The sequence below is a fragment of the Mchenga conophoros genome, linkage group LG5 (assembly GCF_057382185.1).
Source record: "Mchenga conophoros isolate Kocher_MC1m ecotype Shallow Benthic linkage group LG5, M_conophoros_male_GT1.1, whole genome shotgun sequence".
In the NCBI taxonomy this organism is placed as follows: domain Eukaryota; kingdom Metazoa; phylum Chordata; class Actinopteri; order Cichliformes; family Cichlidae; genus Mchenga; species Mchenga conophoros.
In genome coordinates, this window is record NC_140530.1 from 11,004,585 (window position 1) to 11,030,971 (window position 26,387).

A 26,387-nucleotide genomic window follows, 5' to 3' on the forward strand; every position below is an offset into this window, starting at 1 on the left:
AATTATACGTATTCAGGAACGGGGTACATGTACATCGTGTACTCAAAAAGTATCCAGTGCCAACATGTTCTTGTCAGTCTAAAAACCTACGATTTAAAAAGATTCATATGGCATTATTATCACTTTGATCTTTCTCTCTTGAAGGAGAGGTCAGAGGTCAAATGTGACATGATATTTTAAATCTTCGTACTGTACTTTCTATTTGCTAAGCATACACACCACATTTGTAAGAATCATAGCTTCTGAGTTTTAAGGCTTTCTGTCAAATTTTGACCAATAAATCACTGAGTTGACCTTGAAGCCCCTGGTGGATGTAAGCCAAATTATAATGGATTGTTAACACGACCCCAATCTGCAGCCTTACAAAGTTTTTTCCCGTCAAAACTTTTCAAGTTGCCAAGCTTAACCCTTTAAAGCCGGTCAGAGCGGGCACGCTCCATTTTGCGCAACTACTTTTAAATCCCGGTAGAACTGCAACCACGTAAGCTAGCGCAATAATTTTTTTTGCATATGAAACCGGAGGAGTTGTACTTACATCTTATGCCATCAGCTTGTCCTCGGTCACAGTTTCCTTCCACATAAAGCTTTGCAAAAACTGCATAAAAAGCACTTGCAGCAACAAAAACATAATATTCCAGAAACACACTTTGCCGATCCGATCAGCTGTTCATAACACTTCCTACGTTGGAATAGACGTCAGAGCGAACTTTTGCATGTCCGCCATTACCTGCCCGAAACCGGAAGTGACGTCATTTTCGCGGAAATGTAGTTTTTTACCATCAGGGCCTCATGAGCCTATACTGGTGTTTTTAAAAGTTATCTTTGACTTTATGACTTTCTGTGTCATTTCTGGGACGCTTAGGACTCATATTGCACTGCTGGAAATAGTTTATTTTGATTCATATGCTGCTTTTTTGCAAATTTGCACTATAATATTGATACTATCGAATTTCCCAGAGGAACACACCCGAGGGATTAATAAAGTTCTATCTTATCTTATCTTAATATTTATTTTTGTTTTTCCTGCAGTATATAAAAATTGGTGTATTTCAAAAATAAAACTATGAAGACACTCAAAATAAATTTCCTGTGGTGGGAAACTATTTTGTGCAACTTTTTTGTATTTACAGTTTTGAGGGATAAGCCTCTTAAATTTCTCTAACTAGAAATATATGTTAAAAAAACAAAAACGATTTTCAATTTTTTTGTAGTTTATTGCACTGTTTTGCAATTTATGTAATTACTATGCACTTAATGCATACATATTATTAAAATTTGGGCATTAACAGTTGTATTGATGTATAACAACTTGAAATGCTCCCAAAAATGGCACTACAGCATGTAAAAATATAATATCAGCTCTGGCGGACTTGGTTCTATGGTAGGTCTTAAAGGGTTAAAGACAGAATGACAAATGCTACCAAAAACATAACTGAAACCATAACCTCCTTGGCAGCTGTAATAAAAGTGTTATCAGAGCCAGAATACACAAATAAATTTAATTGTCACATGGAATGTTTTGATAATAATGAAAAGGAAGATGTGGGTTTTGATTATCAGGCCATCGACAAACAAGCGGGCTGTGAATACACTTGTGGAAGGCATGAGTAATGCTGCTTCACAGTAATTCAGGTTATTTAAGGTTATTACAGACTTTGATCAGTGTGAGTTGTGAACAGAGAGGAGGGAGCAAACAATAACAACACGAGGAAGTACGTTTATGATCGTGAAGTATCAGCTCTTGCATATCTGTCCAATGTCTATTCTGTGATTCAAACTGGAGCTCTGTGAAGACTTTTACCAGTTTGTCACTTTTACTGTTAAAACTTTGAGGTCGCTTCAGGCCATTCTGGTTGAATGTTAGCTTGTGTGCTGAAGTACTTTATTCCAGTGCTGAATTCTGTCATACGTACAGTACAGATACCTCTGTCTGTGCAAACAATGACAAAAACAAAGCGCAGTTTAACCAAATAGGATTGCCGAGGTTTTTCCACCACTACCCTAGACTACATAATCACATGTTGGCTGTCAAATTGATTTTTAACCCTCCAAACAGACCTTTGCTGCTGAATTTGTTATGAAGTCGAACATGAAAAGGAAACAGGGAAATGCATGGAAATGAAAAATGAAATGAAAAAGTAATTGATTTTAAAATTCAAAACTAAATTTTTACTTCTCTCACTCTGAGCACATTTTAGAAAAATAAGGCATGTATCGCCGGTCTAAAGTAATGATTCCAGTCACACATTTCTCTTTCAATAATACCAGTTTTAGTTTGAATTGTAAGCATTTTTTTCAGAGCACATTTGCTGTTAGAGCCCCGGGACTTGAAAGAATTCAATTTTACTCTGCAGCCCATCTACCACTCTGTCATTCTCTGAGTAAAATGTCACAATTCTCAAAATCAAAAGGAGAGAATTTGACTATACTGGTATGTAACCAGTCCCTAATACGACCAGTGCAAAACAAATAAGGAAAATCTAAAGCAAGACTCTCGTGGGGGTGTCACACTCTTGTGGCTGAGTGCTGGTTGTCTAATCTCTCCTCACTCACTGCCTCTTATCAGTCACCAACACAGAGATGCAGCTTTTACTACCATTTCTGACACACACAGACACACACTAACACACACAAAGTCCCTTACGCCCATTTGTACAGTAAGGCTTACACTTCAGGATTACGGAAATCGCCTTTCACAGGCGTGTCAGCTAGCATGGAAGCCCTCAGCCTCACACACAAGCACACAAAACAGGGCCGTGAAGTGTCACAGGAGGGCCCAAATTGTGCTGCCCTGCTGGAGAAATGGACCCTCTTTTATCCCCTTTTCTTGTTGGATTAAGGCTTTTCTGCATACTTGTGACCGCGTCAGTGCTGAGGTTGATCATGCTCTTACATACATTGCACCACAGTATAGATGTGCCTTATCCCTTGGCCGGAGCGGAAAGCAGTGCACCATAAGGGATGCGACTCTCTTGGTCTGTGCGCTTGTCTGTCCCCGGCTCTCTCTGCAACATATTTCTTCATTCTGACAGGCTGCCGAGGAAAGGAGCAGGGGGGGATTCCGTGCTTTATCTCGCTGGTCTCAGAAGTAGCCAAGAACAACCTTTAAAGCTCTCACACTTGATTTCAGGACACACTCGCTCTCTTTGAGCTTTGTCCTCTCGCGTTTCTACACTCAAGCTCTCACGTAAAGCTTCATCGAGCTTGGAAAGACCAATTAACCATTGGTTAATTTTACATTGTGGGTCACATACAACCCACTTTGATCTTAAGTGGGCCGGCCCAGTTAAACTCCCCTTTCGGTCAGTGTAAAGAAATTAATGTAACTAAAAGAAGTGCGATTTCAGCAGACTGTCTCAGATTTTGTACATGATAAAGTAATTATTCTGTAGTAAACGAAAGCAATCTGTCAGCATGACAGCTTAGATTTAACTGTAAAATATACATTTGTTAACTGTGTATTTAGCTATCAGTTACACTGGTTTAATATACATGCAAATGGCCACAGGGAGGCCTTAATCATTAGAAAAAGCTTCAAAATACAGTCAAAAGTTATGCCATTAGTCCAGCAGGCCAGATTGGAGTCTTTGCTGGGCCGATTTTGGGCCCCAGGCCTTATCTTTGACACCTCTGCACTAGGATATGTGGTTTGTGCCAGTTAATCATAATTTATAGTCCATCTGTATACACGTTTCTGTTCTGACAGAGGGAGGAGGGGGCTATTTACCAACTAGATGCACGTTTACGCGGCCCTCCAAGACCCTGACTGCTCTGTAGTTGAACGCAGATGATGTAAGCGTCTGCTGAATGTTAATTGGTTGACAATTGGGCCGGAATAGAGCAGGGAGCAACATTGGAGTTCACCAGGAATCGCAATCAAAAACTTCAAAAATAAAATATACAGCATGAAAAGCACAGACAGTGGCTACAGTGGACACGTTTCATTGTGTTTGCTACTCTGTTTCTCTTCAGCAGTTTTTATGTCACTGCATAACTTTACTCTTCTCTGCGACTTGCTGACAGACCAACAACAGCACAAGCAAGAAAGGCCAACAGACCAGTCTTACTTGTGCCACATACTTTTTATACTGCCTTGATCTGGCAACAAAGCTTTCTGCAGGCAGGCGGGCAGTCCTCGGACTGGAGCGGACAGTGAACGTGCTACCTCTGCAGGATCATAAATGCTGCCTTAGACGGCTTTAGATCCAGTCCCTGCTAGTTTAAATCTTAATAAATATTTAGAAAGAATTCCTCATAGCAGACGTACATCATGCTGGGACGTGCTACATTTACATCCAAGCTAAACAGAAATTTATTCTTCAAAATCATCAAAATAAATTTACATAAATCCGCAGTTCCTTCTGTAAGTGCTGAGCAGCATTGTTTTTCGGGTGTCCATGCTACTGTAAACTACACCATGCAGGTGCTTGCTAAAAATTTGACAATGGAAACTCCTGCTGGTGGTCTGTCTCTGTGTGTTAGCCCTGCGACACACTGGCGATCTGTCCAGTGTACCCCGCCTCTCGCCCTATGGTAGCTGGGGCAGGCTCCAGCTCCCCCCCCACGACCCTGATAAGGATAAATGGAAGAGCATGGATGGCTGGATGAATGGATTTAGTCTTATTTCGTTAATCATTCATACATACACTCATTAGTTATTCATGTTGTGTTTCATATCATTCTCTCATTGCCAACACCATCACACTGTTAAAGGTTTGATTGCAATATCCTGGTTCAGTTGCTCAGAGCCAATTTTTCTTCATTGAAACAAATGGAAATGGCTCTCTCTGTTTCTCTGTCTCCCTCGCTCGCTCGCAGACACCAGTGGCGTAGAGGAGCTCCGTTCTACTGCAGGCCATATTTACCTTGACGTGTGCGTTTCAGTCATGAAGAACTTCAAGTGGTGCAGCTTTGATGGCATTGATTTACCATTGTGTTCAAATGGAATATGCTTCAAAGCTTTCGCTGTCAAATTATTTGACATGACAGATGTAAGTGCAGTGGAAATGAAGAGGTTGAAAAACAGCTTGAGTTAAATGGATACCAAGGTAGATAGCAAGAATTACTCCCTTTTTTTTGGAGGAACTGAATAGCGGGGAGGACGGTAGATGGAAAAGGGAGAATGGGGGACAAGCTGAGATTGAAACAAAAAAGAAGAAAAGAAAAAAATGGAAAGTCTTTCGAGAGTGCTGTAAATCTGCGGGGTGAGAGAGGCCAACATTAGTTTCAGGCCATTTGTGGCATTCTCATCTCAACCGTCTCCTGCAGCACCTACACTGGGGCCAATGAGGCAAAACTGATGGAAAGCAGTCTGAATATAGGAGAGAAAAAATTCCCCTTTTCATTTAACCAGGCTGCAAATATTGGCTTCTTCCCTGACCCACGGTTAGGACAATGAGTTGGAAATAATTGGGCCGAGTGTGGACAGTTATTTTTAAATGTGATTGCACAAGCCAAGAGAAAACATGACAGAAAAATGTCTGTATTTGCTGTTTCTGTTATGGCGCATTATTCTATACCATTTATTATTGCACTAAATTTCACTGCAATGATGCGTTTATTACATCTTCTTATCGTACGGCAACATTTGAAAGTAAAATTAAGATCTTGTCTAAACCAGCTTCTCAGTAAGATTTAGTATGTTTTTTAATAACTCACTCATATATTCTAATATAATATATATTGTAATATACCATAGTATCATAAGTGTCACAGACTGAATAACTGCAGTAGGAAGTAAACAAATGTTATGTGTGCCAACCACTTCAACATCCGAGTGACCTTTACTTTTAAAACCAAAGGAATGTCTGCTTTTTAATGGTATTTTTGTAACTAAAATCTGCGTGTGTTTATGTGTTTATATTTTATGTGCAGGGGAGAGAGTTAGCTCATTTGTAATGACACTGTAATGTCTGTACAGTTGTTTGCTCAGTACCCAAAATGAAAACACGGTGGTGTATTTACAACCTCGCATTGCTCAGTGTATTTCATTACAGCTCATAATGAGTTTGTAATATGATTTTTGGATGCGCTTGTGTTGTCTGCAGTTTTATTGCATCTTTTGTGCATTGAAATACATTGTGTCTACTTTGTGTGTCTACACACCTTGTGTATTCACCATTCTGTGTGTCAGTATCCCTGTAACCAGCTTTTGGCTGTTTGCGTTAGCGGGACAAAAGGCACCTCTGTATATTAAATTATTCAAAAGCTGGTTTATCTAAATTTAACACTTGGCAGAAATCCTCACCTCCCCAAAAAGTTTGCACACTGATTACTTATTCCCTGCAGCCCACTTTCTAGATGGAAATCACTTGTACTTACATCCATTCACTTCTGCTGCTGCCGGTGCTGATGGTGGGAGCTTTCAAGGATACTGTAGGAAACCAACTTTAAGGCAAACTTTTCAAATTACCTACTTTAGCACTTCAAACTAGGGCTGCTCGATTATGGCAAAAATGATAATCACGATTATTTTCACTGAAATTGAGATCTCGATTATTTGACGATATTTATTTAACCCTTTAAGACCTACCATAGAACCAAGTCCGCCAGAGCTTATATTATATTTTTACATGTTGTAGTGCCATTTGTGGGAGTATTTCAAGTTGCTATACAACTATTATAGCCCATATTTTAATAATATGTATGCATTAAGTCCATAGTAACTACATTAATTGCAAAAAAGTGCAATAAACTACAAAAAAAAAATTGAAAATCATTTTTGTTTTTTTTACATATATTTCTACTTGGAGAAATTTAAGAGGCTTATCCTTCAAAACTTTAAATACAAAAAAGTTGCAAAAAATAGTTTACAACAGGAAATTTATTTTGAGTGTCTTCATAGTTTTATTTTGGAGATACATCAATTTTTATATACTGCAGGAAAAACGAAAAAACAATCCTATGATGCAAATTTGCAAAGAAAACAGCATCAAAATAAACTATTTCCAGCAGTGCAATTCGAGTTCTAAGCATCCCAGAAACTATTCAGAAAAGTCAAACATGACCAGTATAGGCTTTTAAGGCCTACAAGCAAAAAAAACTTCAATTTCCGCGAAAATGACGTCACTTCCGGTTTCGGGCAGGAAATGGCGGACATGTGACAGTTCGCGCTGACGTCTGTTTCACTGTGGGAAGTGTTACGAACAGCTGATCGGATCGGCAAAGCGTGTTTCTGGAATATTATGTTTTTGTTCCTGCAAGGCTTTTTATGCAGTTTTTGCAAAGCTTTATGTGGAAGGAAACCGTGACCGAGGACAAGCTGATGGCATCAGATGTAAGTACAACTCCTCCGGTTTCATATGCAAAACAAATTATTGCGCTAGCTTACACGGTTCAGATTCTACAGGGATTTAAAAATAGTTATGCAAAACGGAGCGTGCTGCTCTGACCGGATCTAAAGGGTTAACAATGACTTTAAAAAATAATATAAAATAGTGTGCAACACCACTGAAGTTTTTTTTTTACCTCTCTTTTCAACCAACAGCAGTCACTCTCCAAATAACTTCTGCTTAGCTTTCCGAGCTTCCCTCGGGTCCTCTTAATCAGCGGTCTCCAACCTTTTTTGCGCCACGGACGGTTTATGCCCGACAATATTTTCACGGACCGGCCTTTAAGGTGTCGCGGATAAATGAGGGAGGGGCCAATAATCGGCTCAGTCATTTTTAATGATAGTTGAAAGCCCAGATCGTAATCGTGATTAAAATTCGATTAATTGAGCAGCCCTACTTCAAACACATCAGGATTTACAAAAGTATTGTATATTCAACAACAGCCATGGTGAAAAAAAGTGCACCCTCTTTTAATTTTAAGGTTTTGTGTATAATGACAAAAATAATAATAATGATCTGATTCTCATCCGGTTTTAAAGTTTACACCGTGTAGCTTGTAGAGCCACTTTAAGTAGCAAAACCCTAAAATATGAAAAAAAATCATTTTCAGAATGACATATCAGTCTCACATTGGTGCTTCTGTGCTTTGAGTTTGCAGGCATTTGTTTATTCAGAGCTCTCTGGTGATCCTGATCGCAGCATCAAGCTGAGGTCGAGATTTTTCAGTGGGCTGTTGCAACACCTTGATTCTCTTCTGCATTTACTGCAAATGTGCTGGTGTGCTTGGGATCACTTTCCTGTTGCATAACCACAGCTTTAGCTGTTGTACAGATGATCTTGCATTTGATTCTAGAGTAGTTTGGTATACAGAGGAGTTCTTGGTGGACTCAAATCATCACCCCTCCACCTGGTATGATATGCTGAGATGCTGTGGTTATTTTTACAGTTTTTCTGATCATTGTACAGTCTAACCTTGGAGTAAATTTGCTGGGACATCCACTCCTGGGAAGATTGGCAGCTGTTTTGAACGTTTTCCATTTGTGAATAATCTTTCTCAGTGTGGAATGATGGACTTGGAAATGGCCCTATAAGCCTCCCCAGATTGATGAGCAGCAGCAATTGTCTCTCAAGATCACTGCTAAAGTCTTACCTCCTTGGCATTGTGTTAACATACACATGAACACTTCAGACCAGCAAACTGAGAAAACATCTGCTTTTATAGAGTCGGTCACAGTTAATGAGCCAAATAATAAAGTGCATTGGTTTGGCAGCTATTTCCCTATTAATTCCTCAGGAAGTGGTAACGGGGTACTTACGTTTTTCTTACCTCACATCTGCATTTTGTCTTCATTTTGTTCAAAAACACGAAGTGTTGTTTTTCATCTGAGGTGTTTTCGACTCAGTTTTCAAGAATCAGACGTTCTGGTGACTGTACATAAAATCAGCTGGTTTCGGCTGATTGGCGAGAAGTCACATCTCATATGAACTTCAGTTCTTGAATACACTATGGCTGTAATTTATATCTATGTCTTTATTTACACTGTTAGCGCCTCTTATGAGGACAGTGCTAACAAGAGTTGTCAGCTGACTCCAGGTTACACTAATGAGGTGAAAAGAAATTAATATCCGGAGAGATTTCTACTCGTCTCAGACATGGAGCATTTTTGAGTTTTACTCTGAGATTGCATAAATGTAGAGCCTAATTGGATTAAGCTCTTTAAGTGCTGCAGTGGTTCGATTTTGCAGTTTCCTACAGAGTGCTTCCTGAGTCCCAGTCATCACATTATCTGTCCAAATTATTACCCCACCGCAGTCGGCTGTGTAACATTTTTATATAATGTAATTAGAATTGAATGGAACAACAAACATCACGCATTATCCTGTAAGTGTAAAGGTGAGGTCAAAGATTTGAAATGTCTCCACTGTTGTTTTCTCGAGCCTGTCTATTGGTGATAAAAACTCGCTTCAGTTTTTAGCTTCAAGGGGCAGAGTTTGTTGACATGTCTCTTTGGTTTAAATCAGGACATCGCTCACTCGCTTTTCCCCTGACACAATTCCTCAGATTGTGTCCCAGAATCCCAGAGTTTCATCCATAATGATAACACGCAGTTTCCAGAAATAAAGTTCCCTTAAATGTAGTTCTGCATACTTTACCTTTTCCTAATGGGGAAGTGCTGTCTAACCCAGCTTCTCCAAAAGATCTGCCAAAACAGCTCGCTTGTTTCCATCTTCTTAGAGTACAGGTCCTCCCTTTGGAGCTGTCCTGAAAGTATGATGCACTTTTCAGCTCTGGCAGATGATTAAATTTTAGAGGCCTTAGACTGTTTGCGCCATTTGATCCTGTTCCTTCTTGGCCTCATTACTGCTTTCTGCTCTTGGAACAACTCTTTCATGAGTGTTCAGCTCATAATGTAACTTTTAAAAGTTTAGGACTAGAAATCTTTGTCATGAAATGATGCATGCTACGGAAGAATGTTGCAGCTTTGCTTTCTTCTCGGTACTTTCTCATGGAAAATCATTGTCTGTGATTTAGAAGTGGCCACATATAAATAGATAAATATCCCATAAAAGAAACTGTAATGCTTATTTAATCAATATTTATACGGGCAGTGGAATACATTGCTTCTGTAATTGGGTTAACCCACTGAGAATTACCACCCAAAGCCTCAGTTCCACTCAGCTCTGCAGAGCATTTTAGCATCCTGTTTTATAGCCTGCATCTTTAATGTTTACATTTTCTCTCACCAGTCTCATAAACCTTGTTTCAAGCTAGAACCAGACACCAGAACACCAGGCAGTCAGCATTACCTGCTGGCTAGATTTGCCCGCTAAAGAGGCAGATGAGAGGAAACATCACAGCTTCATTCTTTTTTCTTTGGGTGCACACTATCACCACTGAATAGTATTTGAAATAGCCGTAGATTTTTGGTGCGAGGACAGTTCAGTCTGCCTTTGTGAGATTCAGGAAACGCAATCTCCGACATGATAAGTGCAGAGAATTTGTGTACAAAGGAAAATTGTGCACAGGGGGCTTTTCTTTGTCGCTCTGTGTCTGAAGATGCGTGTCTGTCCCTCTGCATTGTCCGTGCGTTTGAGTGAAAGTATGTGTCTGTCATTCTCAGCATCCCCAGTCGGACAATTAGAAGGTGACAGTCCCATTAGAGCTGGCCCGCTAGTACAAAGGCTGAGTGCTGTTGTGAGTGACACAGAGCTCAGCCTCTCACTAAATAACTGTCAGTCTGCCCTCGTCCACTCTGACCCCTCTGGCAGCCTCCCTCTGAGCCACTTGAACTCCCCTCTGGGCGCTCATTGGCAGCCTTGGCAGCTCCCTGAGCCAAGCGTGGCCCTCCTTTCAAGGCAGGCCTCTAACTGATTGGTTGGACGCTGCTAGCCTTAGGCGTGCCAGAACGGCTTTCAACTGGCCTCAGGGTGCTGCTGATTGGCTAGGCTGTCACGGACGCAGGTCTCCTGTGGGAGCATGTGGCAGCAGCTTGGGTTTATGGGATGCAATTTGACAGAGGAGGTAGATGGAGGGGAAAAGTGCAAGAGCAGCAAAAAGCTCCCTGCTCCTCCCTCCCTCCATCTGTAGCTCTGTCTGCTAAAGTACATCTCTTTGCTGTTTGTTCTGCTCCTTCCCTTTAGTCAGCCTTCCAGCAGCCAGTCATGTCTTCACTTATAATTATCTTTGTGGCAAATTTCTCTTTGCTTGGAAGACCTATAATACGCTTTACCTATCATCCTTATTTTGAAAAGCCTAGCGTAGTGTAGGAGACTATTACTTTTTAACGAGTTAAATCTCTCTGGGGGTCTGCGGTCTGCTTGGGGTGGGGTAGGACAAGTACGTCAACCTCTCCGCCTGTTTCATTCCTATTGCAGAATTTCTTTCTAAGGGAGACAGAATAGTTGTATTTGCTCTGTTCTTCTCCCACGCTGCGAATCAGGGAATTAATGCCATTGTTAATGCAGAGAGACCACTGGTACATTTCAACAGGATTCTCGCCTCTTGCAGAGCTCATCTAAATCGCCTGGCTAATGCTGTAATTGGGTTTGTGAGTCACTTCTTAACTTCCATTAATATTTGTTCTCCCTCTAATTGCCCCTTTTTCCTATCCTACATTTCATTCCTCGGTCTGGCTAATGGTCTGAGGTGGAGGCAGTGATGTGCGTGCGAGTGTGTGCGCTTGACAGAACATCTAATCTATTTTTGAGCAGGTACATGATGTTAAAGCTGTGGGACTTCTTTCTCTTCACTGGTTAATGATGAATGGCATGCAGGATGGTTATGGAGGATATTGGAGTTTAAGAGGAAGATGTCAGAAAAGTTCACACTCCAAATTTGTGGAACCACCCCCAGATTCATGATCCAAGTATACTAAGGATGAGAAATATCTGTCTTCCAAAGACTTCCCATCTTAAGGAAAAGAAAAAAAAGAACACTGTTTGAAGGTTGTTTATTGGATATGCTGCTGGCATTCTGAATGCTTTCTGCTTTTCATTAAAAGACATGTTCCTTGACGATGCCTCTGCCTTCTCAGAGATTTTCTCCTAAGCTTTCCCCCGCTCTTATCACACTCACCTCTAACTGGATTGTCTTTTCCTCTTATATATCACATTAAAGAAAAAGTTCCTCTGGAGGGAAAAAACATCACCCCCGAAAGGCTTTAGCCTTGTTTTCTTAAATTGTCAAGAAAGGAAAAAAAAACCTGACTCTATTATCTTTAAATCCAAATCTCACTCACAGAAGTGTTACCTCAGGAAACCTTAAGAATTCAAAGGACTCAATTCAATTGACTGTATTAGAAAGTGAAAAAAGACCAGTGCTAGTACCGGAGCAGACGAACCTTTCTCAGATGGCAACCCGGCTCGTTTGTATTGATGGGACTCTCACTGCTTCCTTTCCACTGAGAGCAATGGGAGAATGGGGCACATGGGGCTGAGAGACAGACAAACTAATACGCAGCACAAATACAGACTGCACATCAAACGAAAGGAAGGATGTGTAAGGCAAAAAAGAGACCATATTCCAAAGCTGTAGGAGCTCAGTTCATTTTGTATTCAGTTTCCGATCCATAATGGACTACCCTGCCTTTGTGCTGTTCTTTATGAGTATAAGGGATAACTGTGTGCGACGGTGGCTGTCAGTGGCTCTCGCTTGAGAGATATTAAACCTGAGCTCTCTGCAGCTTTCCACTCACAGGGCGCCTATGTGACTATTTTTAAAATCATCTGCACCATTCCCTTCTCATGACGACACTTAACTGACAGGTTTTACCCCATTTGTCGCCACTCTCGCACGCGCAAGGCTGTTATTGTATTCCGCAGGAAGAAAAGTTGGGAGGCTGGCAAAAACTTGAGGTCCTACATTCTCTCTAATTGGAAATTTTGTTTCCATTTTGTCAGCCCATGTTTCCATTTCTTTCATCCTTCACTTTCTTATTCCCTCCTATTTCATTTTGTTGGATGTTTGTGTGGATGGCCTATCACACTATTTGAATTCCTCTTCCCCATCAAAAGCAGGGTACATCAGCTTTGAAGAGTGACAAGCACACAGCGGGAGGGATCAAAGCAATGCAAAACTGAAATTTAAGAGGAAGTTAAAAAGCATGTAGTTTTGCCATTTCCCTCATGTTCAACAAAGAGAAAACAGATACTGTATAACAGCAGGAAAAGATGAGACATTATCAAACACAGCGATTTTCAAGGATGCCTGTGTAGTTCTCAGATGCACAGATGCTTTTGATAATGCCGTTTAACATAGCAATTCGTCCGTTCGCAGAAACGCGGGTTGGGAACCATTCCCGCGCCCCTATGACTGCAAAGGTTTGTTGTCAGATCGGAATACTTTAACCCAAGTGGTGACACCAAAGTCAGACTGCTTAAGATAAGAAAATCAATTGTCTTTTCCAGCGTGGCAGTGTCATTTTCTTTCCTTAAAACCACTCAGTGAGGTGCCACACATGCAATGAATCTGCTATGAAAGTGTAAAAAAAGGGAAAGGGAAACCAATGAAAGGATATTTTAAAAGAAATTAAATAGCTTGCCAGCAATTCCCCAAGTCAATGGGCAGCAGTGTAAAAAGGCGCAGTAAACCAAATACAAATGAGACATATGAGCTTGCAGCTGAACCCACCACATATTCACACTACTACTTCAGGGAAATGTGAACTAAGCAGCAACACCATCAGCGAACAAATGAGATCTAATTATCTCTTAAAACCTGGCTGAAAATGCTCAAAATCTTATGATTGATTCCCGTTTATGCTGAATCCATCAGCTCCTTAAAACAGAGCACCAGTCTACACTATTTCAGTTATAGATGACAAAACTATATTGTTATGCCCTGTGTGCACATATGTGCCTATGTACAACTTTGGCTACAAACTGAGACTAAAAGCAACGACGACTTGTCACTATATACCTACGAGGCATGAAGACAGTAAGTAGGTTCTATTAAAGGAATCCTGATATTTGGCAGATGTTGTCTTAACCGTGTTTGACAGCTCATGTCTGTGCCCTGAGTGGTTGGCATCATCTCCCCCCATAATGCATCTCAGCGTGGAAATGTCATTACTTTGGCTTTTCCTGCATTTAACTACTTCATATTAACCATCCTTCAAACTTACAGACTTTATACCAAACTCTAATAACTGCTGTGCAGTAGGTGTTTTGATATTTGACTTTTCGTGGCATCGGTGACATTTACTCCTACCAAACATTATAAATAGACGACACTGACATGTTTACCACTAAGCACAGAATATTAAATGTGTCTGCGTTGGGTAGGGATCAAGAGAGAGAACTGGAGCGCAAGCCCCATAGATAAGAGAGTTAAATATAAAAAATTAATTTGATGCAGCTGTAGCATAGACAAAAGAGATGAAACTAATCATAGGCAGTCACAAAAATAAGATTCAAGGGGGAAAAACAACGCTGCATAATTTACAGTGCATTTGATCGTTACCTAGATACAGCAACATCAGATGCCCAACACAAGAGGGAAATTTAGATGTTTTTCAGTCTTATTGTCACTGAATCAATTTATTAATTATGAGTCATGGTAAGTTTTTATTTTAGAGAGACAGAGGCAAGAAATAGAGAGTCTGTAATTCCTTATATGTGTACACACAGAGAGATGCATAGATATAGATATATGTGTGTGTCAGCATTATTCAGACCTTCAGATCCATCTGTTGACCTCGAAGGAGAGGTCAAAGGTCATATGTGACATGATATTTTGTCAACTATATGTTGACAGATCACACCAGGCTTGTACTATGAGATTAAGATGCTGTAGTTTAGCACAGGTCATCTTCTAATTGGAAGGTTGGTGGTTTGATCCATTCTGCATACCAGAGTGGGCAAAAAACTGAACCCCAAGTTTCTCTCCAGTGTGAATCCTAGAAAGAAAAGCATTTAGGCGTGGAAAAAAGTGCTATGCTAAATGAGGTAATTTGTGGGAAGTGAAACCCTCAAGGAGATTAGAAAAGAACCAGTCCATTTACAATAATAAGTTTTAAAGACATTATGTCAATTTTCAACAAAATCATTAAGTTGAACTTGAAGATCTTGCTGCATCTATGCCAAAATATAATGGATTGTTTACATGGCTGCACTCTACACCCCTACAAAGAAGTCATTGAAAACCTCTAGTGCTGTCATGTTTACAGACAGAGTTATGATATGCATGCAAACACTACCAAAAACATAACCTCCTTGGAGGATGTAATTAGACAGTGCTAAACACTTAACTAGTCACCTGGCTTAGCTATTGTGTTGTAGCTCATTGCACTAAAGCTTATTTGGGGGAGTAGCTCTGCAGCCGACCAAGCAAGCTGCCTATGTAGCTGTGAATGCCGGTTTGTTTACACGTGAACATTATTTGCTATTCGTTCAGATATATGTGATAGAAGTAAGAATGCAACGACTGGTTATTTTGAATGAGCTCTGATATGTGGAGGCAGTGATGAGCAAGCTTGAACTGTTAGCGCTGATTTATTCTAGCGTTTCTTCTTAAATCAGTCATTTTTAAAATTAAAAAAAAACTTTATTGATTCCAAATTTATTCTGGTTTGGTCTTTCCAAACCACTACAGCAGAGGTAAGATGAGTAGCACTAATTTAACCGCCCACTGTATGTTCACTGTCTGTGTGGGACATTTGCACGAGTACAGGGTATGCTTTTTGGACAAGCATTTGCTCAATTAAAAAAGTGATCATTAGTGGCAAACAGCACGCACCATTGTCCTCATAATAACAGTATATTAATAGGAGAGTGTTTTTTAAGCCTCCCTAACCTGTGGGGGTCCCTTTAATGTGCCCAGAAGGCAAAGCGAGGTGACTGAGCCCAGAGCAATAAAATATAGAGTGAGCCTGGAATGTGTGAAACCAAAGGATTACAACACAGGCCTGAAAGCATGGATGAGACATAAAAGAGGCCATCAAAGCGTGTAAACCATAGAGTCCCATTATTGTGTGACATTAGCCCATGGCACACATAACCCTTAATGATCCCATGGGTGCCTGCGGCACGCTGTCCTAATGACTTCCTGGTTAAAGGATAGTTGTTTCCTGGGAAAGAGAAGAATAGCTGCACACGTGCGTGTCCCTTGTACAGCAAAATCCGGCTGTGTTCATTTTGCAGCGTTGCTAGAAATAAGTTAGACTCGGAGTAAATAGATGAAAAACAGAGTGCCATCAAATAAACACCAAATTAGTCCCTGTTTATGTCGGCATCAAACTACTTATGCAGATAGGGCGATCATACAGGGTTGGATCAATTAAAGGAGATTTGGACAGACTGAAACTTCACAGTGCGCTAATTAGGCAGCCAGCCGCTATGCTAAATAAATGGAAATGTATTCCTTTCCGTTTCTTTTCTTCTATGTGTTTGCGTGCCTTGTGTCACCCCAAGGAGTTTAAGCAGAACACTAATTCTTCATCTAATTTTCTCCAACTCCCATTGCTTTCGCTCTCTGTGTCTCTCTGCCTCCATCCCTCTCCATCTTTCTTCTCACGCTGATAGCTTGTCTCCCAGGATCCTAGCAGTTGTCAGTAATCAAGGAAATCACTCTCAGAGAGCTACAAATAGGTCACTTATCTGATGTCTGTTCTGATCTGACTGAGACAGACAACCAGTTAAGTCCCTTGCATCTGCCTCTCCCTGCTATTTTAAGTGTGATTAGTAGCCATTCGATCTACTAGGAGGAACTGAAATAACAAGGAGAATTAAAGATGGGGATAGATAGACACTGAGCGAGAAAGCAAGAGGAGGACAGAAATCCCTGCTTTCATCATTAGCATTCTATTCAAATGGCTCAATTGAGCAGTTGTCACTCATGGGATTCCCGGGGCACCGAGAAACCGCGCTTCTTCATTTATTCAATTTATTGATATAAAGACTCTTCATTAAGAGACACCAACAAATATGACATCTGGTCTCATGTGGCCTTGATGTGGAATTTTAAGAAGGCATAAGAGCAAAAGGCCGCATGATGTGTAAGAGTTCCTTTGTCTCCTCTTGGGGCTATTATACTGAATTGCTAACTGCACTCTCTGAGCTTTGAAGTTCCGCCGAAGAAACAGATTGCTCGCAAACACACACTGTCGGTAAGTAAACGTGCACAAGTCCGCATGCAGACTCGCATACCCGTGGCAGGTGAAAATTTCATGATTCCCTCATGACGGCCTTGTGAATTATTGAACTGAGCTGGTCCTTTTGATCCACGCATTGGTGCACACAGAGAGAATCTCTTACCTGTCAAACACTTCACTAAACTCACATACATGACTACAAGCTGCTTCTTATCCACCCAGGAAATGTCTATGCTAAAAAAAAAGAAGAAAAAGCCGATTCGGGGTGGTAAATTTTTCTTTTTCTTCATCTTCTTCTTCTTCTTCTTCTTTCTGGCTGTCCCTGCAGCTTGAGCAGATGTTTGTTGTTTGCGCGTGTGTGTATTTCTTCTGGTTTTGAGCACAGAGCCCTTAACGTGTTTGTCTCCTTCACAGATAAGACAGAAGATTTCACAGGCACGTTCTCATTACTGAAATGCATAATGCGTCTGATCTGCTCCACATTATCTGTCTGTTATCCAAACAAATGACACTGATGATGAGGGTGAATGATCAAATTATGTTATTGTTTATGCCATAATTTCATCCTGCTTTGATTGGCAGATAGTGGGTGTTGTGAATAATAAATGCAATTAGTCCTACAGTATCTTCGTGCTCCAGTGATTAAATGCCAAATGGAACCGCCTAAGTGCACAGATTGATAGAATTTTTACAATATTGTACATTACACCTGAACCTGCAGCATCCACAAATGGATCCTGTGTGAAGCGAGCTCAGGAAATGAAAATTGTGAAAGCTACAGAGGAGCGCTGCACCGTGGGTGTGGGAGCACCACGTTCGAAATTAAGAGAGAGGGTATCATGTTCAAACAGAGAAATGTTTTATGCAGCAGCCACCGTCACCACTGAACGGATGAAGTAATTTCATTTTCATGCATGATCTGCAGCCCCACAGACCAGGAAAATTGCATAGGAGGGGGAAGAGAAAGATAGAGAGAAAAAAGAGTCAAGACTTCCCTTTTCTTCATTTCTCCATTATTCCCTCTGACTTGTAACCATAGTGATGGTTCAGTCCCAATAAAGTAGAAAAAAAAAACCAGGAAACCCGGCGTTGTGTTTAGAACGTGAGTTTGAAGTCGGAGGAAAGATTATTTGATTACCGCTGCAGAGCTAAAACACCAGCACCGAATTTAATTGGCAGCTATCCCGATTATTGATTGATTCTCTCGCTCCGCCTCCCATAAACCCTCTTCCTTCTACACTCACTAAAGTCTCACTACGGTCACTCAAAGCCTGCGTCACCTTAAACACATACGCACTGCACTCTCTTGCACTGCTGACATTTTTGGAAGTATTTGTACTTTTTCCTCTGTTCTACTCTTTTAATATATATTATTGGAATAAAGCATTGCAGCTTTTTTCCACTACAGTTAATGATTTTCCGTTTTTCTCTGTTTGTCTACAGTAAAACTTGCATATGCAAACTTATCACAATCGTATATAATAGATTAAATTAGAAGAACAAATTATTGGGCCATTTGTAATACTTTCAGGAATTTAATGAACAAAATGGTTAATTAATTGTTAAACACTTTTAATCAGTATTGTCAGTTGTAGCTTTGCAACCTATAATCAGCAGTGTGGCCACTTAACTTAAGCCCACCCTTAATCCTTGTAAAATCCCAGGGAAAAGTCAAGGTGAGCTAGTTATTGACTATTGTAATCAGTCGTTTGCACTGCTTTGAGACAATCAAGATGTTTAGCCTCTTATCTCTCACCCAGTACTACCAAGCAGGCATCCAGTAGCTGAAAGTTATTGTACAACATGACAACAACTGCAAACATACAAAAATCTTTTTTAAAAAACCCCAAAAAACATCATTTTGCTATGTTTCACATTAATAACAGTTTGGGTTTTTTTGTTGTGAGTTCTTATTTAGTTTAACCACTTTACTCCCATGAAGTTATTTTAAAAAATACTGAGAAATTGGCTGGAAAGGATGTCATTTCATAAACATCACCAGTGGTAATTCTTTATGATTACTAGCTGATTTTTGTTGTAATGTGCAGCAATTAAATGGAAACAAGCTTCTTCCTCCTGCTCCCTTATTCACCACAGCAGGTAGCACAATGTGTGGGATTTGACAAGTTTTCACACCAGATGTAGTTCCTGACAGGTCGCTCTGAGGCGTTTGGGTCTCCTCCCGGTCTTGAACAAGGGATCTGTTGCTTGTTTAGTAAATGTGGAAGCCTCTACACTACAGAGACACACCAGTAATCAAGTGAAAACCAAGTGGGCTGTTTTTTAACATCTTTTGTTAACATGAGCTCTCAAATGTCCATCCCTGATAGAAATGCCCCTTTCAAATAAAAGGTATGAATTAGCTATATAAGTAGTATTTAACTGTACTTTAGGGTTAGTATCTGTAAGTATTTGTCCACAGACAGCCAAGCCTGTCCATGCTACTGGAAGGTGTAACTGCAAACATACAACAAGAGAGAAAGGTGTAGTATGATTACAGAGTTATAGGGGATATGTGTAAATATTTTATTTTTATAAAGTTTGCTAGTCCAGGCCCAAACTGGCCGGATTGCTGTTGATCTGGTTCTTGAGGTTATTCATCATTTATCTGTGAGACTTGTCCTGCAGATGCACAGAAAAGCCACAGTCTTGGTTTGCTGCTGGCAATGGTAGACCTCGTTCTGCTTCCTGGGAGATCGCTTGCAGCAATCTACCATTACCAGCTGCAGTCAGTATGGTGGAGTCTGGGGACCCATCGGGAATCTTTTGATGGCTAGGCCTCTGGGGGCGGTGGTCAGTTCTCGGGATTTCCAGTGTTGATATCCGGATAGTGAAAAAGTGGAGAAAAAAAGTCTGTTTTTTTGTTTTGTTTAACCTAAAACAGCTAATAAAAAGCAAAATTCAAGCTCAGAGAAAAATGGAGTACCAGTGGTGTAGCTTTTCAGTGCTAGAGATACTATCTCACAGGAAGTGGTGTCATGCTACGTCTTTTTTCTTTGCCTGTGACTAAATGTGTAAAAGCTGAAATGAGAAGAAATGTAAAATGAAGTCATTAATCAGTTTCACAGTCCAGGAAAGTCTCCATCAGAAATGCTGTCATTGTTGGACATGAAGTCATGTTGATTCTTTTTTTCAAGGTTTCTGCCATAATTCAGACACATGCCATAAAATCTGCCATAAAAGTAAAGAAAATCAAAGATCGGACAAAAATCTGCTGGCAGTACATCTATTTCCCCTCAGTGCACATTGTTCAATCTTCCATTTTCACCTCTGGGCTGTAGGTTCAAAGACACAAAAGAGAGTTTTCTGTGAAAATGTTATCATCAATGTATCTATCAAACATTCCACATACTGTTAGTTTTCTCACAAACTTTTAGTTTAAGGTCATAGTGTGTTTTTGACAATTTATGTCACATACTGTTCTGCTCTGAACATTTTGTACTTTTTGTTGCAATTGCAGGCAAAGCTTGAAAGGACTAAAAAAAAAAAAAGATTTTCCTCTCTGTTCAACTTGCTTCTCTGGCTCTGTCCTCAGATCCGCTCCGATCAGGATAAGGATGTGGGCATCCGCTACAGCATCACCGGAGCAGGCGCTGATCAGCCCCCGAGTGGTATCTACAACATAGATCCCATCAACGGCAACATGTTTGTCACCCAACCTCTGGACAGAGAAGAAAGAGCTTCCTTCCATGTAAGAAAGAAATGTCTCTACTCGCCTGTTTTTGTTTTCTCTCTAGCTCCAGTTATGTCTGTCTCATTATCTCCCAATTATCCCTGAGGAAATGTGCCGGGGCCCATCTCTTCCCCATCTACCTTTCCTTTTAACAAGTAATGTCGTCTGCCAAAACTAAATGACAAGTCAGGGTGCATTCAGAGCAATCACTGCTCTGATGTACAGTACCTTCACATCAGCCGCTCCAGGAGTTAATTGAAGCCGAAATCAGCTATGAAATGAAGACTGGTTTGACAAAACCCACTGCCGCGGAAACTGCCATATGGATTTGGGTTTAGCAGTGCAGAGTAGGAGGATTTGAACACACAAATGCAAAGTGATGTGCAGGTAAATTGTTGTGCACGTTTGTGCCATCAGAGCTAACAAGCTTGGCATATGTGTGTATGAGCTGGTATATGTGTGTGTTTCTGTGTATGGCATGCTGATTGATAGCTGATTTACCGTTAGTGGGCTCAGGTCTTCTTTTCCACCTCTCTTACTTTCTGTCTGTGTCCCACTTTCCTTTTTGCACTTCAATCCCACACATTGTTGCAAACTTACCTCATGCACTCTGAGCAGCTGCGCTGCTCATTGGGGCAGGCTGACAGCTGTATAGTTAGCCTACATGTGGCCTAGTGATTCCCTACCACACTCACGCACACATATGCACACAGAGAAAACCAGATGATTGGTCTCTCTGGAACCTCGGGTTAAACAGCTTTTCATATGTGTGAATTAAATATGCAGGGCCACATGAGGCTTGTGCTAATGCTAGGCCATTGGTTCATATACTCACATTACAGGTTTCAATTTATCTCAGCAAAGACTAACACCTCCACTTGAGGTGAATGCCGGTGTCAGAGTCACAACTCCTGCGCGCCTGTCAGAGTGATGGATGGCTGAGCCGCCGATAGAGCTAATTCAAAAGCATGCTCCTGTCTCTTCAGGAAAGAGGGGAGGGGGTGCCTTCATTGCATACACTCAGCATTATGCCAACAGTACAAACTTTGAATGTATACACACAGGCATGCACATAGATATGCATTGGTAAATTCCACAAAGCTCTATGTGATTGTCTTCTTGATTAGTTTGTCTTGCTTTTCTCATGCAGATGATCCTCTTGTTCCCTCACTTGCTGCATTCAGACTCTGGTCACTGCTGACTGTGTATGTGATTGTTGTCTCTCCATACCTGCTCGTACTCTCAACCAGCAAATTGGGATCAATAAAGCAGGCAGGTTATTGGTCCCTGGGAAAGGACAGCGGCTCAGTAAACAGTTCTTATTTGACACAACCTGTAGTGAAAACAGCATGTATGGTTGAGAGCACTTCAAGTTGAATGAACCTCCTATTTAGACACCGTGGACCCATGCTGCTTGTGATGTGATGTATGATTTACTGCAGGAGAATGTAGCTAGTGATCGACCCACGGGAAATTTAGTCCATGACTTTCCTCCTTTTAACTTGATAGGAAGTTCCCACCACTACTGTGTGCCCTCATAGGCCAAACTTTGCTTGTTAGTTTTGGGTTCAAGAGAAAAGAGAGACAAGGCTGCTGTTTTTGACTAGCACCAGGGGGAAGTGATCTGTGAGGTGAGGAGAGTGGGTGTTAGCCTGAGCTTCAGTTTTGTAATACAGACCTACTGTGATGAAGCAGGGCACAAGGAGAATTGCAAGAAGAAAAAAAAAAACCCAAATGTGCTTTTTTTTCTTTTTCCATCTTTTGTTGCATGAATGCATGCACTGAAGCATACAGGAAGGGTTATAATCTAAAAGATCCGGTCATGGACAGCTGGTATACAGCATTTTTTCAACTGGCCTCAAATACAAGTAATTTTCTGGAACCATTATGCTTATTACTGTATTTATATTGATATTGCATTCAGCTACAATAACAGCGCTGTGAGGCTTGAAATGGCAATGCTAACATGTTTATGTTGTGACGCCATGATGTTAACGTGTACTAAATGGCTTTAAAAATAGACACTAATGGTAATGTAATTAGTTTTGCAAGCATTTGGAGTTAAATCAATGAGCTGGCCACGTTTTTTATGCCATTCCTTCTAAAGCATGTTAAGATGTCTCAGTAAATAAGTTTAAACTTTGACCAACTGCTGGAACTCGACTTTAAAAAATCAAAAGATATTCAGATTCATTAGACTTTATCTTCTAAGCTAGGTTGTCTTAAACCCATGGCCTCCAAAAAGTAAGTCTAAGCTAAACTACAACTGAAATCATAAGTTATAAGTGTTATTGTGAACGAGGTATAATTAAAATAGTGTAAATGCTTATCTAACTACGTGTCATGTGAGCACGCGAAGATCCAACACAGTCAAGCGAACATTAAACACTCTTTGCCAGCTCCCTAATACAGAGTGTCTGTGTAGAGTTTGCCAACATGGGCATAGCAACATTATGGAACTAGCACAGGTAACTGCCCGCTAAATATACAGCAATTGGGTAGCTGCTCTGTGCCCTGCTTCCTGTAAGAGCCACTCATGCAGCAAGCTGACCAAATCCAAACTGAATATTTCATCTACACTATCTGCTGTTCCATGCAGCACGTGAGACAGAAAAAATTCCAACAATATCTTGATCTTCATGTTCATGTGAGGTTATGTATGACACATCTGTAAAGGATAACTCATGAGCTTAATATTCCATGCCTAATTAAGTGAGCGCTTCTTAATTTTAAGTTAATGCAATGGATTTGGTTTAGATGACTTGAAAATAAATCACCTCTGAACAGCCTACTGGTTATTTCTTTTGGCGAGATAAGAATAGCGCTTCACAATATTAATTTTACATGTTATGAGATGAAGATCTAAGTTTTTCCTTGCAACGCTCACGCCTCATACATTGGACTGAGGCATGAGTGTTGCAAAGTTAATTACTAATTAACTCTCAACATGAACATTGGCCAGAAGTCATTAATCACTACATGAGTCTTTATCATGGCGGACTGTTGCTAGCTGAAATGTAGCACTATTCTCAGTGAGTATATACAGTTTATTTACTCATGTATACATACATATATTGTACATAGAGTACATATAGTGTAGGAACTAAAGAGAAGAAATTATGTGATTTTGTGACAGGCTGCTGGTAACACGATTCTTAAAGCTACAAGGTAACCTTGGTCTCAGAATCTTAGCAGGAAAAATAAACACTCCACTTGAAGCACCATGCTAGTATAGCTATACATTGGCTAAGGGAGCCAATGGTGCAAAGTACAAACTGTATTTCTCCTCTGTGGTTGGTCCAGTCATCCTAAAGCTCACGCTGCAGAATACTGATGTTGCTTTCCACACATACATTTGCAGTTTGCACAAGGCACACTCATCCAGGCCCTGTGATCACATTTCCAACCCCGCCACTGAGCACACAAACGCAGAGACACATAAACAGACTCCCGAGAACATACGCAGGAAGACACATGCAGAAATGTGAATATATAAACGCTGACACATATAGAAATAAAAGAAAATGTGCAGGAATATACACACGCACAAATCTGCAAGCAGAAAGGACAGAACACACACAAACGAAAACACAGTGTGACACGAAGACAAAAATACACAGCGGTCGCACATACACACCAGTGCAGTTGAGGCAGCCACACATATCGCAGTCGCACATATCACAGTCACACTTTCACACTGTGCAGTGTTCACAGCTGAGAAAACAGATTGGGCTTGTTTGTTTGTTGGGTCTCCTCTCCATGTTTGTTTGCTGTGCTTCAGCCAATGGAAAACTAGCATCTTGAGGATCATTAAGTGGCTAAAGAGGGCTCTTTTGATTGGCTGTGCACGCCTCCCCAGTGTGTAATCTTCCTGCTCGTCGGCGTCCGTGTTAATGTGTCTAAACATGTGTCTGAATTGGTGTTTGGAATGCTCAAGCAGTTCGGCTAGGGTTCGATGAATCCTTGACAGACAGGCACAAAAGCCGACATGATCGGTGGTGTTTTGGCAAAGGCAGGTGCCGCCATTCAATCTTTCATGTCGCCCCACAATGCATCACGGTTTCCTGTAAATAGGCTGACAGGAAGACCCTCCTCGACTGTGTGCAGACAAAATATTTTGCTGCCAGCGTGTCTGTTTTAGCCAGAATGAGAGCCCTTCTCCATTTAACAAGCCAAGCTGTGATTGATTAACATTTCTGCAGAGGATACGAATGTGTATGCAATTGAATGAGAGTAATGTAAGTCATGGTGAACAGTGCCAGTTTGGTTCCAGGGCTATTACAAAGCTTTGCGTTATATTAGATATCATTAGAGGGGACTGGTGGGGAGAAGAGGGTGTGTAAGAGCAGTGGTGGAGATTAAGACATTCCACTGCAGATGATGATTGCTTTTGTCAGTCTTGCCTGTTCAAGCCCCCACACCTCCGCACTGCCTCTTTGTATTTTCATCTCTCATTTGCTTCCACAGGACTCATTCACTCTTCTCTTCTCTTCGTCCCATCTCATTCGCCGTTTTTTTTCCCGCCCCTTCTTTCTTTCCCTCTCTCCTCTCTCTTTCTCTCTTCTCACACTGTGAATTGTCAAGGAACAGCTCATCAGACGGAGACATCCATCCAAATGGATGGCTTTGTCAGAACAAACTGAGACAAACATTCTCCCTGAACAAAAAGAAACCACAGCTTGAGCAGCAACACCTCTCTGATATTTTTCAGGCCTCTGGCTGTGCTAACAACAAAATAGGTGTTGTTTGTGTGTTTGGAACATTTCACTGCTTTGCCCCTGTCTGTGCTGTTGTGGTCCGTGCCAAGGTACCAACAGGATACTCATGCCCTGTTGGCAGACATGAAAAAGAATATTTGCAGATTATATGAAGATGCCAATTAACAAAGTCGAGGAAGCTGTTGGTACTGAGGTTTTTCCTTTCTGCAGAATCTTTGCAGAGTGTCTTATGCATCAATCCGATGCCTCGTTATCAGACTTAGTTGAGCTATATATGGAATATTCATACAACCTTAAATGCTGTACTGAATGCTAATGATATCATTTTTTTCTTTCACTTGGGCCTTTTTATAGCTGCGTGCACATGCAGTGGACATGAACGGGAACCAGGTGGAGAACCCGATCGACCTGTACATCTATGTGATCGACATGAATGACAACAGACCCGAGTTTCAAAACCAGGTGTATAACGGCTCTGTGGCAGAAGGATCCAAACCAGGTACCAATTATTTCTACTTGTGATGAGATCATGAATCTAATACAGTCTAATGTGAAAATGTAGATTATTCAGCCATAATGTACAAAAAGTTGTCTGCAGTCTTGAGCAACTCATTTTTTAAGCATTAGTTCTCCAGACTTTTTGAAGGTCACATTTTTTCTTTAGACAGTCCTTGTACCTGACCATTTTCACTGGATTTTTCTGCTTGTTTGTTTGTTTATTAGGTCATTTTAAACTGCCATATACATTTTTCTAGCATAAAAAGTCACCTAACTCAAGGAATGAACCTGTGCTGTCTATACACATATCTAGCGACTCAGCAAAGAACCAATTTTAAATTGTTACCTTCAGGCATTTTAGCTTAATTTGTCCCATTTTCTTTAGTTAAATATATGAAAGGATAGATTTAGGTATGCCAAAGACAGCACAGTTTAACATGAAATATTAGTTTTGCAAAGTATTTCCCAAAGAGGTAATAGCTAATAATCTGGGATACTCTGAACTGGTAATGGCGTGTCTGTAAATGATTTGAGGAAACTGGGCAAGTGGAGGACAAACGAAGAAGTGTCAGGCCTA

The 26,387-nt window shown here is 40.7% G+C and overlaps 1 protein-coding gene across 3 annotated transcripts in view; it reads left to right on the top strand.

Moving 5' to 3' along the window:
- cdh4 (cadherin 4, type 1, R-cadherin (retinal)) overlaps positions 1-26,387 on the top strand; it is a 224,005-nt gene that overhangs the window by 155,284 nt on the left and 42,334 nt on the right. For all 3 annotated transcript variants that reach the window (XM_085273228.1, XM_085273226.1, XM_085273227.1), the window contains 2 exons: positions 20,457-20,612; positions 25,667-25,811. In XM_085273228.1, the coding sequence (XP_085129354.1) occupies positions 20,457-20,612; positions 25,667-25,811 (301 nt within the window). The remainder of the gene's footprint in view (positions 1-20,456; positions 20,613-25,666; positions 25,812-26,387) is intronic.